The 16870-nt window shown below is 38.6% G+C and overlaps 2 protein-coding genes and 1 non-coding gene across 3 annotated transcripts; all 3 read right to left on the bottom strand.

The window, feature by feature from the left end:
• Positions 1-2044: 2044 nt before the first annotated feature.
• Positions 2045-6258, bottom strand: LOC103384229 (uncharacterized). Its single transcript, XM_017031119.2, has 2 exons — positions 4908-6258; positions 2045-2183 (listed from the first exon to the last, which is right to left on the bottom strand). Exons 1-2 carry the CDS (start codon positions 6187-6189, stop codon positions 2092-2094), a joined length of 1374 nt encoding a protein of 457 aa, XP_016886608.1. The 5' UTR covers positions 6190-6258; the 3' UTR covers positions 2045-2091.
• On the bottom strand, positions 6157-12353 carry krcp (kelch repeat-containing protein). The gene is made up of 13 exons (XM_008317424.3): positions 11890-12353; positions 11421-11582; positions 11101-11182; positions 10883-10942; positions 10494-10725; positions 10263-10361; positions 8840-8971; positions 8578-8765; positions 8056-8252; positions 7829-7923; positions 7527-7581; positions 7279-7376; positions 6157-7088 (listed from the first exon to the last, which is right to left on the bottom strand). Exons 1-13 carry the CDS (start codon positions 11949-11951, stop codon positions 6856-6858), a joined length of 1695 nt encoding a protein of 564 aa, XP_008315646.1. The 5' UTR covers positions 11952-12353; the 3' UTR covers positions 6157-6855.
• On the bottom strand, positions 9348-9419 carry trnad-guc (transfer RNA aspartic acid (anticodon GUC)). Its single transcript has one exon. It is a non-coding gene; the product is annotated as a tRNA-Asp (tRNA).
• Positions 12354-16870: the final 4517 nt, after the last annotated feature.

Genomic DNA, 16870 nt, shown 5'->3' with positions numbered 1-16870 from the left:
CATTTTTGTCAACACACAGGAAAGCAGAAAGAGGGCCAAATATTCCTTTTTCCGCCGTCACTCTTTATGTGAAACCATCCAGTTCCCAGTTTGCATTAAACACCGTCGAAAGTGATGCAATGCCGAACAATATGATGATGTGACGTTTTCAGCAGCTAGTTGCTAGCGCTAGCTTGAGGAAAAGTTGAAGACAAGGTTCAATTGGGTGACCAACATGCTATCCTGTGACTACGTTGAAATACGCTTCGACTTATGTCGAATTTAAAAAGAGACAAATATCCAGTTGGTTGCCGTTTCTTCGTCTTTTGTCTTTTTTTGTGGCTGGTACGTGTCCTCTCCGATCCGGGCTCCACAAACTTTCAGGCCAAAGTTATTCCCGGGGAAGTTTCGACCTTCCCAGCTTAAACCAAACAAGTTTAAATGTCCAAAGTCAGATATTCGGAATGAGGTGTCCAGGAAAAAATAATAGCAGTGCGTAACTTGGTCACATGTCAGATAGATATTTATTACTGGCGCTAAGTGAATAGCTGGCTGATATTAGCTCACGGAGCTAAGCAGCCTAGCTTCTCCTCCAGCGGCGACCGTGGTGGGCGGATGTAACAGGGTAGCACTACGCAGGTGGTTGCCGTTTCTGCGTCTTTTGTCTTTTTTTGTGGCTGGTACGTGTCCTCTCCGATCCGGGCTCCACAAACTTTCAGGCCAAAGTTATTCCCGGGGAAGTTTCGACCTTCCCAGCTTAAACCAAACAAGTTTAAATGTCCAAAGTCAGATATTCGGAATGAGGTGTCCAGGAAAAAATAATAGCAGTGCGTAACTTGGTCACATGTCAGATAGATATTTATTACTGGCGCTAAGTGAATAGCTGGCTGATATTAGCTCACGGAGCTAAGCAGCCTAGCTTCTCCTCCAGCGGCGACCGTGGTGGCTGCCACCGAGCAGCACACAAAAGTCAAAATGTACGGAAATCAACGGCGCTCTTCCTTCTGTTGCGTGATTGGAATAAGGTCGTTCGGCGCTGCCGCTGCTGCACTGCAGTGTGGCGATACACCGGTCCTCCCCGTCGGTACCCCGACTGCAATTATCCCGTGAGCAGTCGTCTCCGGTTAGAATCATCAAGTAGTCAAAGCCATTATCTGTAGACGGGGAGTTCTTGTCTGGAGGTGTATGTGTGTATGTGTGTGTGTGCGCCACGGGCGACAGCAGGAGGAAGGCGAAGCTCTGCTTGAATGCAGCCTATGCGCACGATCCTGCCCTGATACCGGAACAAGCTCGCAGCAACATGGCTGCTTGCACCACGACTAAAGGAGAACTAGAGAGAGAAAGACAGGGAGGGAGCTAGTTCGTGTCGTGTTCGGCACAATTCGACTGTTTTCCGAGTCTTCTCCTGTGACTGTGATTCTTAGATCAGTAAAGGGCAGGTGCAGTGCCATACCAATGGGAAAAAATCCTGAATTTAGCTCCGACAGGATTGCTCCACACCTCCACGTATTTCAACAGATTTTTGTGTTTTTTCAGATATTTTTGTGAAATTTCCATTAAAAGGGAAATTTTGCATAATGTATATCCAGCAATTACAAGCTTAGCTTGCAGTAGCAATCAACATGTTTTGGTGACATAAGCAGCCACCCATGATGGCTGTGTTCTCGCTGAATAAAGTGTTGCTCAGAAAGTTATAAATTATTTCCCAAAACATTAAAGTCTTATGGAGCCTAGTGAGGCTATTTATACAAAATGGATAATGTACGACATGTTTTTTCAGTATGAATATATTGATACAAGTGTATTCCTAAATTATATTAATTCTGGCTACAACAGTAATCTATGTAGTGATGAATGGAAAAAAATGGATGCTGATAAAATACATTGCCATACATTTTCAAATGTTTGGGTACACTGGCTGTTGCATTTATCACTTGACAATTTAATCTATCAATCTAATTCCTGTTTTGTGAATTGTACTGTTTACTTGCAGACAAACAGACTAGCAAACATGATGGAAAACACCCCAATTGGTTTCAAACCTTGTTTTTAATTTGTATAATTGAGACAAGTTATTATTCATACAACAATACAGACGTTTCAAGGTAGATATCACTGTGATGATTCCAGGGGCCAACAGCTGGAAAGGGCTGCCATCGCAGGGAAAGCCTGAGACTTGAATGTCATCATGATCAACAACAAACCTGCAAAGAAGTGCAGGTTGGTTAAAGGTGTTTGTTCTAATGTAAGTTTGTTTACCTTCTCTTTCCACATCTGTCTACACTAATGTATGTAGGATGTACTTGACTCATACAATTAAATCAAACAACTTTTCTTTCACTCCACATGACTGTGCTCTTTTATTTTAATACCCCAACCTTTTAATACCTCAATAAAAAGACCACAACAAAAATGTATACTTAATGTATGAGGTAACATTTTTTCAAGTGTTACAATTTGTTGAATACATTAAAGGCACATTTAAAGGATATCTAGAGATGTCAAGAGTATATCTAATAAAAATATAAAAATAATAATAAAATGACTTTTATCAGCTACTCATAATTTCAGTGGTAAAATATTTTGTGTTCTTGTAAGGCTGTAGTGCATTAAATAATTGAACCGAAGCCCCTACAAACTCTGAATCAAAAATCTGATTTATGTTGCGTTGCCACAGCTGTAAAAAGTGCCACCTGCAAACATGTACCCATGCTATTCCTAAGTGTGACTGTGAGATGCTGACAGCTGGCTTAGACATTTGCAAGTTACTTAGCAACAGCCATGGAGTGACAAAGATAATATGGCTTCTCCTGGAAGTGCTGATGTGTGAACCCTGACAGTCAGAGGGGGGTTTTAGAGAAACTCGTTACAATACCAAATATTCACCTTTCAAACAATGTGCGGATGTGATGAAGACAATAATAAAAAATGGAATCAGGAAACAAAGTGGTGTGAGTGGGAGAGAATCCAACTGGCAGGATTTCCTGATGAATCAAGAGGAAAAACATCCCTTGATGATGGAAGGAGTGTAGACTATACACTGTTAGAGGAGACAGACACTTCTGTCTGCTGTGTTTTACTGCGGGATCTCATTCATTGGTATTATACACAAAAACACTGAACAATACTGGTGACTAATCTGTAAGAGCACCTGTCATTTCTATAATCTGGGTATTAATGTGCTTCTTTTAAGTGTAGACCTTGTGTGATTTAATAGTGGATCACAGGGAAGTGTATATTACCCATATTAATGTGCTCTGAACCATACTTATTTTTAGAGTACAGTACATCAAAAATCACAGTACTATGACTTATGTGTTACTTAAATATGTGCTTTTGTCGCCATCTGTTGAGTATCTATGTGAATTGCAGATGTATTTTTCTGCACTCGACCCAAGGTGAAGGTACCCCCAACTTAAAAAGTGATGTTATTATTGAGTGAAAACACAAACGATCTAATTTGTTAAATATTATTGACATCAAATAACTTGGTTTCAGGTTCGAACTTGTAAAGGCTAAAAATAAAACAACAACATTTACATCTACCATGTCAGATGGACCTACATGTCACCAACTGACAGTCCAGGCAGTGGTACCTAACCAAGCTTGAAAAAACAGCAGATGTATCTACTTACCTACCCGTCTGTTTTACAATCTGCTCATCTTGACATTTGCTAATCTGCTGGGGTTGTCAAATGTGTATGTATAATACAAATCTACTTACCAAGTTTGGTTGGAGCTGCAACCTTTTATGACTGTTGATTTAAGGATGCATTCATTTTCACTGTATAAATAATGAGATGCACATACTGTGAGTGTTCGTTAGCTGACGTCATGTGCATGAAGTCATATATTACCGTCAGGCTGCATTTTCCTGCATTTCAGTTTATTGTCTTAGATATCAGATCATTTTGTTGCTGTAGGCAGAGCTTGATCTTTGTGACATTCAGTTTAAACAGTACACGCTAAGTCTCTCTCACCTTGTCACACAAATGATCTAAAGGTATTTGAACATAAGCCAATTGGCTGTTGCCACTGAAATCACTACACCACACATTTTGTTAAAGTGTTTTCCATGAAAACATTTAGGAAATATATATTTTGTATTTATATTACCGAAAGGACAGTGACAAAAGAGAGCCCAGGGTTAAGGAGTTAAACTTTCAGATGGTGATTGTGTTTTTAGCAAAGGAAATGATATGAAAAGGGTGACATTATCAGCTGAGTATGCCATTGTGTGAGATACAAAGAGGTAAGAGCCTAATCTGAGATGATACCAGCTTCAAATCTAAGTGGATGGTTCTAAATCCCTGCAGAATACCAGAAAATAAAGCATAGGAGTCCTGGTCCTGTAGCATGCTGCACCTTTGACGGTTACAATGCATTTCATCTCCCATGCACCGCACATCATCACCCATCACTTCATGTACAATAAGAATAAAACTAAGACATTTGAATAAATAAATTAACATAAAAAAGGCTAACCTAACAATATATACAATAAAGGTGCATGTGCCAAACTGTCTTGTTCTGGAAGTACTACACTGCTGAAATTTGTACTGTGATGCTACGGCATTTGCAGAACATTTTCCACATGATATGCATGTGTTGTTCCTCCATATGCACTAGTTTTTGTTTTTTTGTGTGTTTTGTTTAATCAAGTCCCAGTGTGTTGAGCTCTTATGGCTGGAGCCATTTCACGTTGAACCTCCAGACGTGGTGCTAATGCCCACGTTTGCGTTTGCATTTGAAGATGAACCTGGAGAAGGCACTGTGCCTTTTTTCTTGTAGCTGATCTTTCAGACAAGAGACAAACAGTTTTTCAACCTTTGCGTCCCTCCGAGCTATGCCCTGTAAAATGTTGTATTCGGAACCACACCTCTTACACAGAGCCTTGAATAGTGCCTCTACGAGTGCTCGGAACTTACTTGTGGGGACGTCTGCCTCTTTGATTTCAGGCCACGCGGTGTCCACCAGGTGGTAGATGATGGACTCGTGGTGCTCGTAATACTCACGACGGATGTTTTCAAATTCCAGTTTTGGTACGTTTCTTACAAGCATCAGAAGAACACCGACCACTATTAACTTGATGGGTCCTTTCACTTTGTCGTCTGCCTTCGCTTCCTCCACATTTCTCATCACTACAACAAAGTGGAGGTCAGCTTGTGTCTTTACCCACCATGCGATCAGTGTTTGGAAATAGGTCAATCTGTTCCATATGTTGCTGTACAAGAGCTTCAGTAGCAGGCACGCTGCCTCTTCCGGATGACTAGATGTCAGGTGGTGGTAGATGAGAATACTGAGATCTTTCCTGAATTTTAACGATTCACCGTACTCTAATAATGAGTCAAGTCTGGACAAGAACGACTTAATTTCTTCACTGCTTTGCACTTTAGTGACTGTAGGGTATTCTTTTCTCAGTTGTACCAATGTTCGATGGATGGATGCTTTTGCCAGGCCTTTGACGAAGCACTTTTGAATGTTGACTCTGTGAACATCCATTAGTACCGTCTTGGATGGATCGATGCCTTTTGTGGCCTTTTTTGTATCCTCAACAGTTTCCCTCTGCATTAGCTGGTACTCCGAGTCAGGCACGTTTTTCAAGAGAGGTTTGGTGAGATGGCATACTTCCTGTCCAATAACCCTCTGGACACATGTGCGCCTTGCAGTGCCGTTAGCTGTGGCTGCACCTTGTTGAGGATTGCACAAAAATGTTCTTTTGGCCACTAAACTTTGCAATACTTCGTTGACAGAGACGACCATTTTGAAAAGGTCAAAGGGACCAGTGGCGCAAGGTAGGATGGGTGCCAACTGAAGGTTTTCACTGTTGGGACAATGTCGAAGAACGTTTGCGACCTGCTTACCGATCAAGTTTGTGAGCATTTTGGAGTAGTGACATGGCATTTTGTTCTCAACACCAAGAACATTAGCAAAGCAGTGGAAGAGAGTGTCACCCATCGCCAACTCAATGAGCTCCTCGCACACAAACACATCTTGTTTCAAAGACTTTGAGAAAATTCTCGATACCGCTGATATCACATCTTGAACTAGCACAGCAAATAAGGTCCTGGTGCTAAAATCAACTTTTCCTGTCTGTAAGAGAACCCACTGCTCCTTTGTTAAACTTGCTAAACAAGGTTGAATGACAGGCTGGAAAGTTCTGACTGTAATCTGTGGTATTTGTACGTCGAATGTCTTCTTATGATTCATGGCGAATGTTGGTTTATCATGTGTTCATTTTTATTATCGAGGCTACAATTGAAAGACGAACCATCTAAAAAAAACAAAAACAAAAAAACACCAAGCGCTACATAAACTCTAATTAGACATCACGTGTACAGATCAAAGAAACATCAAAGGTTTTTGCGTCATCAAAAACAGATTGATTGTCCTTAGTGCTGCCTTCTTTCTAAGGTCATCATGAATTGTGGAGCAACAATTGATACAGGTTAGGAGATCATCAGATTACAGCAATGAGCCTTGTTAAAAGGAAGCTGACTCTAACGACACAAAAAGGAAGAGCAGAAGGTAACCAATCAGAGTGTGGATATGCAGTTCATAGTACAAACACAAACCAAACAATGGAATATCCAATTTATTATATAAAGACAGAAATAAAGCAGTACTAAATCACAAACACCCAAAGTGAACAAAAGCAACCCCAAATCTAGCTAAACAAAAATATAAATCTTACCTGAGCAAGAACGTCTGAAGCGTTAAACAATATATAAACAAACAAAATACATTTATTCAATTACATAGATTTTGATATATGTTTTTTATAAAAGAAAACTGGGGAAAAGTTCAAAAATTAAAACCATACCATAGAGGTAAAGTTATATTTATATAAATAATAAAAGCCACCTGACTCTGAGTCTAAACAGAAGAAAGCAGCTCCTTCACAGAGACTGTCGTTACATCCGAGTAGAAGTTTCTCTCATTATCACCACCTCCAAACACCATCAAACTCTTGTCCTCAGAGTCCATGTCCACATCCTTACTGTCCCCTGAGAGAAGCTGGAGACTCGTTGTGTTCATAGTGATGAGGGAGTGTCCTGCTCTGGGTACAGACAACTGAGGGAGCGTCAACTCCGTCCAGCTGTTGGTTTCTAAACCAATGAAACACAAAGTTGTTATTAAACTCCAAAGGTACTTAGGTATTTATCAACAGGGAAAACTAAAAGACCGGACCTGCTCAAGTCTGCTATTAGCATTTCACTTGTTCTAAGGATCTGTGAATGATCCTACACATAACAAAAAATAAATAAAATAAAAAAATAACCCTAAAATGTTGCTCACCTATGTCAAAGATGAAGGTGTCACTGAGCGCATTGTTTCCGTTGTAACCTCCATGGATCAAAAACTTTGTGTCTGAAAGGACAGCACTGCCGTGCCAACTGGAGAATGCATACACACAGAAACTGGTGGTTCATATATGGTTAGCACTTTAAATATAGCAATATGCACTATTGCTAACAGAACAGAATTGTTGCATCATCATGCTCTAAGGCTGTCCTGGCCTGCAGTATTTGTGTATTACCAGTTACCTTCGGGGAGATGGGGCCTTTCCACTGGTTTTCACAACAGCAAACTCCATGAGACCTAACATCCAAAACAGAGTTGTCTTATTCAGTGATAGAAAGACCTGCGTTAATATTATTCTATTCTAATGAACAGGCCTGACACTGGACATATAGTACATGCTGTATGTAAAGTGTAAAAATGAATTATGTATAAAGTACAGAATCACTTGATTTTATATAGTATTTCTGAGGGGTTTTTTTTTACACCATGTGTGAATTAACTCAATAATTCTTGCCTAAAGATGTTGTGCAAGTTTAATTCTTACCAAGATCCAACATGAACATGTCGTTGTAGCAGACAGGAGTGTCCCATCCACCAAACATGTAGATTTTCCTCTCCTGCATCAAACATGCAGAATGACTGAAAGATAAATAAATAAATAATCATTCGGAGAGTTTCAAAAAATGGCGTGGAAAAAAAAAGAACATCCTATAGTTTCTGATAGAAAGTCTGTAGGTCAGAAATGCTGCACCTGCATCCAGAAAATCTTACCCTGAACGTGGGGAGGGTTTGTCACCCGTCACGATTGGTTCGTACCAGATTGAGAGGTTTGGATCAAAGATATACAGGGAGTCACTGCAGCCGTCGGGCTCCGGGTTCGGATTAGGAAACACTCCTCCAAGTACGAAAAGTTCCCCTCGGAACATGCTGCAACTGTGGTATGCCAGAGGAGGCACCTTACCCTGAGCCTGACAAGAAAGAGCAGTCAGATAAAAACAATAGAGGATGTGATCAGGGAAGTGTCTAATGTGTGTAAGAATTATAAAATGTATTTCCTTAAATCACATGAATGAATCACTTATGCACCATTTTATTACTCTACAAGCCCCCCCCACTCAAGGGGAGTTTTTGGTGATTGCCTTGCAGCCCTGCCAAGACCGGGATTCGAACTACAATCTTCCGATTTTTTTTATCTCGAGCCATGAGCTGTCTCTGACATTCTGAAATTTCTTGGAGACAATCATTTGCATTTTGACTGCAAACTAAAACCCTGAGGAGAAGGCGCACACACACCTCCACCATGGTCCACTTCCAGCTCTGGGTGTCTAGGATGTGAACATCATTGAACCACTTCTTGTTTTTAGAGCCTCCAAACACAAAGATCCGCTTTGAGTCTGGGTCATAGACTGATGTGTGGCCAATTCGGGCTTCAGGAGTGGGACCCTCTGCCAACGTCTCTGCTGCCATCCAAGACATGTCCTCTGTAGGAATGGAAATGTGACTACAACTCACAAAAAAAATGCATCCAGCTGTTGCAGTTTGAGGTGTTACTGACCTGTACAGAGCTTCCACATCGGATCTTTACAGAAATGCATCCTGGCTCCTTGTCCTCCAATCAAGATGGCTGTCTGTGCATCGATGGGACACAAAGTCTGTCCCCATCGTCCTGACGGACTCACTATTGCAGCTGCAGGTCAGTTGGGTCATATTTTATATTGTTTTTGTTAGTTATGTTCTTTCCTTTAGACAAATAACACGCTTTACTTTAACCCCTATAACATCACCGCCTCCTTTCCCATCTATCGAGTGAAAAGGAAATTGGAAACAATGATTTTACATTAGTAAGCAAATTCAGTTGCATTTGTCTAATTGCCACGGGTTTGTTTTTCTGCCGACTTCCATCTTTAGGTGATGGAGTACGAGGTTATATTCCTAAATAAGCTGATGATTTGAGGTCATATAAGTAATACATTCTTCACCATAACAATTCTACTTTGATCAGATGACATAAATACTCATAAAAAATGGTATTCACATGATGGGAGAAGACAAAATGTTTTATACTCCCCGTCGGGGAATCGAACCCCGGTCTCCCGCGTGACAGGCGGGGATACTTACCACTATACTAACGAGGAGATAACAAATGACAGCCTTGGCGTGAATATAATCGAACACATGACTGTGTAGTACAAAGGAGTTTAAAACCTACTGTTCCAAAACTGTGTACTTGCTAGGGGGAAGGACAGAGTCTGAAAAACAGGCTCTTTTGTCATGTAGATACTATGACCTGAATCTCCTTTTACATACCAAGCATTCAAAGTGTTGCAGTTTAAGAAATAAAAAAGTTGGTTGCATAAAGGTAAACAGAAGTTTGTAAAATTAGAAAAAAACAAAACAAAACAAAAAGTTTAATAAAAAACTTAAAGTTTAAAAGAAAACCTTCTGTTAAATTCGATGGAATGTTCAGATACTTTAGGCCTGTGTTACACAATCAGTAACTGAAGCCTGAACGAGTCCATATGCAACTGTACAGCTACTTCCTGTTTCCAACACCAGGAAGCACCGTGATGCCTTTAAGGACGAAGGTTGAATTTAAGTTTAACCACAAAGTAAAATCGTATATTATTAATTCTTAGTTCTATAATATTGTTTGCCAATATTCTGAGTACTGTAGAATCTTTCAGTATGCTGTGGCAGTGAACTAGAATTTGACTTGTGTTAATGAAATATTATAGTTTTTAAAAATTATATCATAGATTTGTTTTTTGAAAACTGTCAAAGTCCTTGTTTTAACCCAAACATTAACAGCATCAGCAGCACAATCACACGCTCAGAGCATCTCAAGCTACTCAGGCAATTGTGCAAATTGTGTAGTGATGTCATCCAATATTATTATACATAATATGATAATCATCAATGCAAATCATATTTCCATTGAGACATGACACCAAGGTTACAGCACAGGTTGTACAACTCACCAGTCTGTGTGGAAGTCTTGGCCTGCTTGTTTTTTGTCCTGGTTACACTTGGAGGAGGTGTTTTACCCAGAATCCTGTGGGTTTCTCCTGCAACTTCAGCTGTAGAAAGAAATATTGGATAAAAATATGTGAGAAAGTGCTGTCTCCATAAATAAAAATACATTTTTGCTTTAGGACATCGTTTTGGTCACATTTTAGACTTAAGGGCCATCCACAGATTGCATCCCCCACCTGTCCCCTCCATCTTTGCTGCCTCTGTTCCATTACTGAACAGCTTCTGTCCTCCTTTGCTTTGGCCTTTGGCTTTTCGCACAGGTGTGGTGCTGTTCTTAGATCCATTTGGACACCTGTTCTCATCTTCACCTGTCTCTGACACATTGTCCTGATCATTTTCATCGGCTGCCATTCGTCCTCGTTTCCTTTTGCCATATAGGTCCTGAGCAGAACGATGAACTGTGGTGTCCTAGAACAGCACAGCAACTATTGAACAAATATCTAAAACAATCTCAACGGCAGAATAATCCTTAGTCCCAATATTAAACTCTATATTAATTATATTTTTGGGATCTCATAACTTACTTCTGTTAATGTGACTTAACAATACATCTATGTCACATTACCTTTGGTGTATACTCCTTCACGGCCAGGATTTGTTCTGGTTCTGACCAATTTTCTGTTGCCTTGAATAAAAAGAACAGTAAATACACACATATCAAAATTAATTCTGCTTCAAATGCATCTAAACAAAATATTCTTCTTTTGACATTTTCATTCAGATTCTAACAATGCTGTCATTTCCATTTTTGTCTAAAATTGTCCGTAGGATTAATGAAATTACCGGGTTTCCTCCCTCCAGTCTGAGGTTCAAGGTGACACTGTCTGTCCATGTGTCCTCCTCCCATTGCTCCCATGAAAGACACCTTGACCAGATGAGTTTAAATTAGTACATAGTAAAAGATAATCAGTCAAAGTACATCACTACACGCTTTATTATAGCATTTATTCTCTCTAATTTTACTCGTACACTCCTTTTGACATTCAAACAATGATTAAACAAAGATTATGATTATTCTTCACCACACCAGCTGCCCTGTTTCACCTCCATATTGCAACCACCTCAGGATTTTTTTTTTTTTTTTACACAATTGTGTAGTGTACCTGTTGTAGGGTGTTAGCTTCCCTATAGTGATCGGAATTCGTTCAGTGTCGTTGAGCTCTGCGTTGACACATATTCTGTCACCCCAGGGCCCGCTGCTAAACAGTACCACTTGCTGGACAGTCCGTGGTACTGCGACACAAACCCTGCTGCACCCATTGGCACTGCCACAGAACAAAATAAGTTAATAACACTTTTAGTGTGCACAGAAAGGATGTGAACCTTTATTCTCATGTTCTTAAAAAAGACAAACAAAAAACTGTTTTATCAATTTATATCAATTTTAAATGATTAAAATGAAAGCCAAAGTAAAGCGAGATCGTGTCTAGTGCGTTTCTTAGCTATAGTAGCTTACAAATAAGCGTCTGCTACGGTGCCGAAAAACATACAGTAATTTATAAGGATGTGTGTATTACAATGAATAAACCTAGCCCATAATAAAGTACATAATATAGCATACGGTAGACTTACCTCAGGAGTCTCTGAGGCGGCGCTTGTAATCCAAAAACAGCATAAATTCCAAAGTCCTCCATCTTTGGTGTTCTTTTAACAAAGATAATAACTGAGAGTTTTGGCTCTAACACGCACTTTTATTTTTAGGCCTATTAAAATATTAAATACACCAACTACCCTGTTTTGCTCTGTTTTGCTCTGTCGAAAGTCTCCCGCCACCGCTGTGTACACTATCAAAACTCCGCGCGAGTCCACGCTAACAAGCTGTGTGCCTGTATTGCTGCAAAGGGTAACTGTACGGGCGGAGACTACGCAGTAGAGAATAAAGCCAATAAGAGAAGAACCAAGGTCTCCGCCCGCCCAGCGCACCACAGTAAATACATCGAGAATACAGAGCCATGCAGCCTAGACCAATCAGATCCCAGCATAAATCAGACCTCAATATGTCAAAGTAGCTGCGTTAAAGCTAACTTGTTGTTGTTTTGCATTTACAATTAAACCTATTCTGGCTATCAAAATAACTTGTATCTTTTATATGTTTGCAGGTATCTGTATAAAGTACTTTAAAGAAAAGGAAGCGTGAACTGTAATGATAACCTTGCACTGTATAAAGCATAGATGTATCACTATTGAACTATTCAGATTCAGATTCAGATTCAGAAATACTTTATTTGTCCCCGAGGGGCAATTCAACGACAAGGGGCAATTCTATTTTACGAACAGATTTCAGATTTCAACTATGCTAGGGTTCTTAATGACAGTGAACTGAATATCTGCTGCTTTTAAATATTCAAGTGCATTGTTATTTGGAAATTTAAAAAACAGCAGCTGACATGTTCCATTATTTCTGCAGGAACTCAGTGTGGGTATAAGGTGTCACCAGGGTATTTATTTATGGGACCTTGGTAAAATGCATTTAAAAGTGATCAGCAACTGGATTTGATCACTGGCAACTTTAAATTTAAGCATCATTGATGATTTGTGATAAAAAAAAAGATATACTTTGCAGCTGCTTAATGTGACTTTCATGCAAATGTTAAGCATTATTCTTCTGTGTGAAGTGTATGTCATACAAATACACATACCACACAACCTAGCCAAGCAAGGAACCCTGCACAGCTCTCACTCCACATCAAAAGGTTAGTACATTTTTTGGGAGAAGACAAAACTTAATCATCAATTCAACAATTGTTTTATTTTTGGATAAATATATATTTTGTAAGAACATCCCTTTTTCTTTATCTTACTCTTCTGTTTATCATTTTTGGTTGTCTTTAGAAATATGATCTTCTACTGCTATTATGACGATTTAGCCACAAATTCTTCCTTCCAAACATATTTCTGGAAAGAATGTGACAGTGATGCATTTGGACGTCCATCGAGTGGCCTCCTCATCCTCTTCACCACCTACATTATTGAATTTCTGCTTGGCATGCCGTCAAACCTTTGGCTCATTATTGACATCATTAGAAATAGGTAAATATCCACATATATTTACATCTACTTGTAACCATGTTGTGTTACACAATTACATAATCCAATAACACAACTTATTTCAATGATCCAAGGGTGTCTATATCTGATGGTTTATTGTTTACTAAGGTCAAAAGTTTCTGGGATCCTTCCTGCAGACTTCTTCCCTTTCCACCTGGGCCTAACGCAGCTCTCCTTCTACTTGACCCTACCTCTGGCCTTTGCCAACCATTTCTTCTGGGGGAATTACATTGTAATGATTGTGTGTGACTCTGTCAAGGCCACAATGCTTAGTATAAAGCCTCTGCTCCTCTGTCTGGTCTGTGTGGAGAGATATGTTGCTGTGGTGCGACCCCTGCAATATCTACGGTAACAAGTTCCATGTTAATTACGGAGAAAGTGTATTTGTTATTTAATCAACTTGTATTTGTTATTTAATTAATAACAAATACATAAACATTAGTACAGATAGAAGTAGATAGAAGTAGATAGAAGTACAATTAAAGTGCTGAAATCTTCAATTCTTTTTAAATTCAATGCTAAACTCTTAATTTAAAGTCTACTGTAATTGTAACCTTACTTGTCTCAATGACACATTAGTACACTATATACAGTATACTTATACACTTATATATTATATATATAGTATACTTACAAGTAACAGGTTTTTACAGTAAAAATGTATTTGTCCAAATGTCTTATTTACATACTTGTTGGATGTTTTACGTTTAGCCGTGTACAACAATGAGGGCACACTCTTAGACTAACTATTAGACTATAGGAAAATTGGGCTCTATCACTTGGTTGCATTTTGAGAAGCCAGTAATGCTATGTGTATTAGGTACAGTACTGCCTATATATTCTCATACTTGATGTATACAACAGGTCAGCTGACAGTTTGTGTCTGACTCTTATTTTTTCTGCCCTTCTACTAGGTGCAGAGCGCGTCGCTACAGACTGAGCTTTTTGATTGCATCATGGTGCATTTACATCCTGATTATTTTAGTTGAAATGCATGGATGCTCCAAATTGGTTGTGTTTTCAGTGTTCCTCTTTGTTCTAGTTGTAAACACCTCATGTAGCATAGCTGTTCTTAAAACACTGAGCAGGCCTGCACCTGGTGATGGAGAAATGACTGAGAAGGATGGTAAAATAAAAACATATAGGGGCAAAAGGGAAAACAATTCCCTGAAAAGGAGGGCCTTCAACACCATCATCATCATCCAGACTGTGCTTTTCCTCAACTACCTCCCCACAGTTCTCTGCTTCCCTTTGATTGGTTTGCTTTCACCATTCACCTTTAAGTGCCAGTGTCTGTCCGTAGCTTTAGCTGCTTCAGTTAGCTGCGGTTACCTGCAGCCTCTGCTTCGTCTGCACAAGTTGGGTTGGCTGCCCTTCAGGAAAACCAATAACACCTGAGGTCCTGAAAAACTACAGAAAATCACCCCATCCACAATTTACTGATATCTTAAAATTATGTAATTTTTTGTTTAGGTGAGGTTAAAATGAAGGTCTATGAACTAAAATTATAGTTACACTATGAAAGCCTGATAGACAAAAATGCACTTTAGGTATAACATTATAATACTTTTGAATATTTTTTATTTACATATAAATATGTTGCTCCGGGTTCAAAAGGTATTGTCTGTGTTTGTTGTGCTGAAGTTGAAACACATTGATGTAACAAAAGCATTAACTTGTCTGCTTCTCATGGGTAGGAAAATATTTCACCCTTCATTTAAATGTAATGCCAACACTCTTGTTGTGATTCCAAATGCATTTGTTCTCTAATGTACTGTTTCATTTTCAGGACATTATGCAAAGAAACTAACTTAATGTCTCATGTAAATGGATGCTGGCATTCAAAACATGCCACATTCCCCCTGAGCACATCTTTCATTACTTTCATTCAGAATCACATCTCTAGAGCAAATTGACACTTACTATGATCTAAAAATGTCTAATTCCACTGCAGTAAACACATCTTGTTAATTTGTGAATAAAAATGATTCACTAATATAAAGGTTTTGGGACGTAATAAAAATAAAATGTGCACTTTCTCTTGATGTACCATGATTCATGACTTTGTTTGAGACATTTTTAAAACTTTGTGATCTCACACAATACAAAAAGAAAAAAGGAAATTAAAGGCAGACATAACCATTATATTTTTCTATCTCATTGAATGGAGATTGACTTTCTACATTAAGAATATCCAGACGATATACAATGACTGTGTGTGCTTTTGACCTGCATGATCTTTTTTGTCTTTCCATCACAACATTTACTAAAAAAGACCAGTGAACATTACAGAAAGAACAAAGTAAATCATGTTTTCAGTTCTTTACATAAAAGCCAACTACCGTAACCAAGCAAAAAACAGTAAAAACAAGTACGTGAACATGAAAGTTCTAGTTCATTTTTAGCATTTGTTTGATATAAAATATCACTAAGTAATATTTTTGTGTTTAAAATATTGACTAAAGCCCCTGTCTTTGAACGCACCACCGTTGTCTGCTGTTTTCGAAATGCATTGTGGGTCGTGAGAAGCCGGCGAAAAGCTTCTCGAAGATACTGCAAAGATGATGGTGAGTGACTTAGCAATCATGCTCTAAACTTAAACTTAAAATCCTTGTCCATCCGCCATTATGCCTTTATGTTTTCTCTTCCACACACCGTGCCTTAGATTGGATGTACATTGGCAGCTATCAGAAACATGTATTATATGAAAATATTTTTTAAAAGAAATTTTCTTGGTGGCGAGACGCTGTTAGCATCGTAGCATTATCTAGTCATAATGGGCGGATACGAGGCTAACAGTGATGCCAACTAACATGTTAGTAGATACTTCCTAAAAAATATATATCGGGCTCGCCAAATTACTGTAGATAATTCCACGAAGTTCCACAATAAATAAATGTTTTGTATGGTTAACAGTTCCGCGATTGTTATAACGGTCTCCACAGCTTGCTAATATTTTGTCAGCATTGCTAACTGTTTTTAAATGGTTGCTATTTTGGTATTTCGTATATTGTTACGCAGTTGTCTCATTACAGGCGTATTAGTTTCTATTACCACGTATGCGATATTTTTTAACCTAATTTTTGATATTAAAAGGATGCTGACGGACAAAGACACCCAATCATGCTAATAAACAATGTAGCTGTCATTAACATGTAGTTACCGACCAGAATTGAAGTATAACTGGAAAATCGTTTCACTTTTTGTTTACCACATCTTACAGTTATATATATTTTTGTCTCTTTGTTAATTATTTCATTTAATACTTTGACACAATACAATTGATGTAAAATGATCTATCCGTGTTTGTCCTGTTTTTACAGCTTCCTGTATTATCTTTGAATGTACATTTAAATTTCTTTGACATAACGTTACAATTAAGGAATTGCTTTCAAGTTTCATTTTTCAAACATAATTTGTTAAGATATATTCACCATTTGAGTGTTAACTGTTGCATGCACTGTAAAGCATTATATGGTGTAAATGTAGTATTTATTTAACTATT

This window comes from Cynoglossus semilaevis, chromosome 1 (genome assembly GCF_000523025.1).
Source record: "Cynoglossus semilaevis isolate Cse_v1.0 chromosome 1, Cse_v1.0, whole genome shotgun sequence".
Taxonomy (NCBI): Eukaryota; Metazoa; Chordata; class Actinopteri; order Pleuronectiformes; family Cynoglossidae; genus Cynoglossus; species Cynoglossus semilaevis.
Note: the sequence above shows the minus strand (reverse complement) of the source record. Positions and strands in the feature narration are given on the sequence as shown.

Coding starts and splice junctions, on each gene's coding strand:
- LOC103384229 (XM_017031119.2), bottom strand. CDS start 6,189: ATGAATCATAAGAAGACATTCGACGTACAAATACCACAGATTACAGTC. Junction 2,184..4,907: donor AGAGGCAGACGTCCCCACAA/GTAAGTTCCGAG, acceptor ACTTCTTTGCAG/GTTTGTTGTTGATCATGATG.
- krcp (XM_008317424.3), bottom strand. CDS start 11,951: ATGGAGGACTTTGGAATTTATGCTGTTTTTGGATTACAAGCGCCGCCT. Junction 10,943..11,100: donor GACTGGAGGGAGGAAACCCG/GTAATTTCATTA, acceptor TTTTTATTCAAG/GCAACAGAAAATTGGTCAGA. Junction 7,582..7,828: donor CATGTTCATGTTGGATCTTG/GTAAGAATTAAA, acceptor TTTGGATGTTAG/GTCTCATGGAGTTTGCTGTT.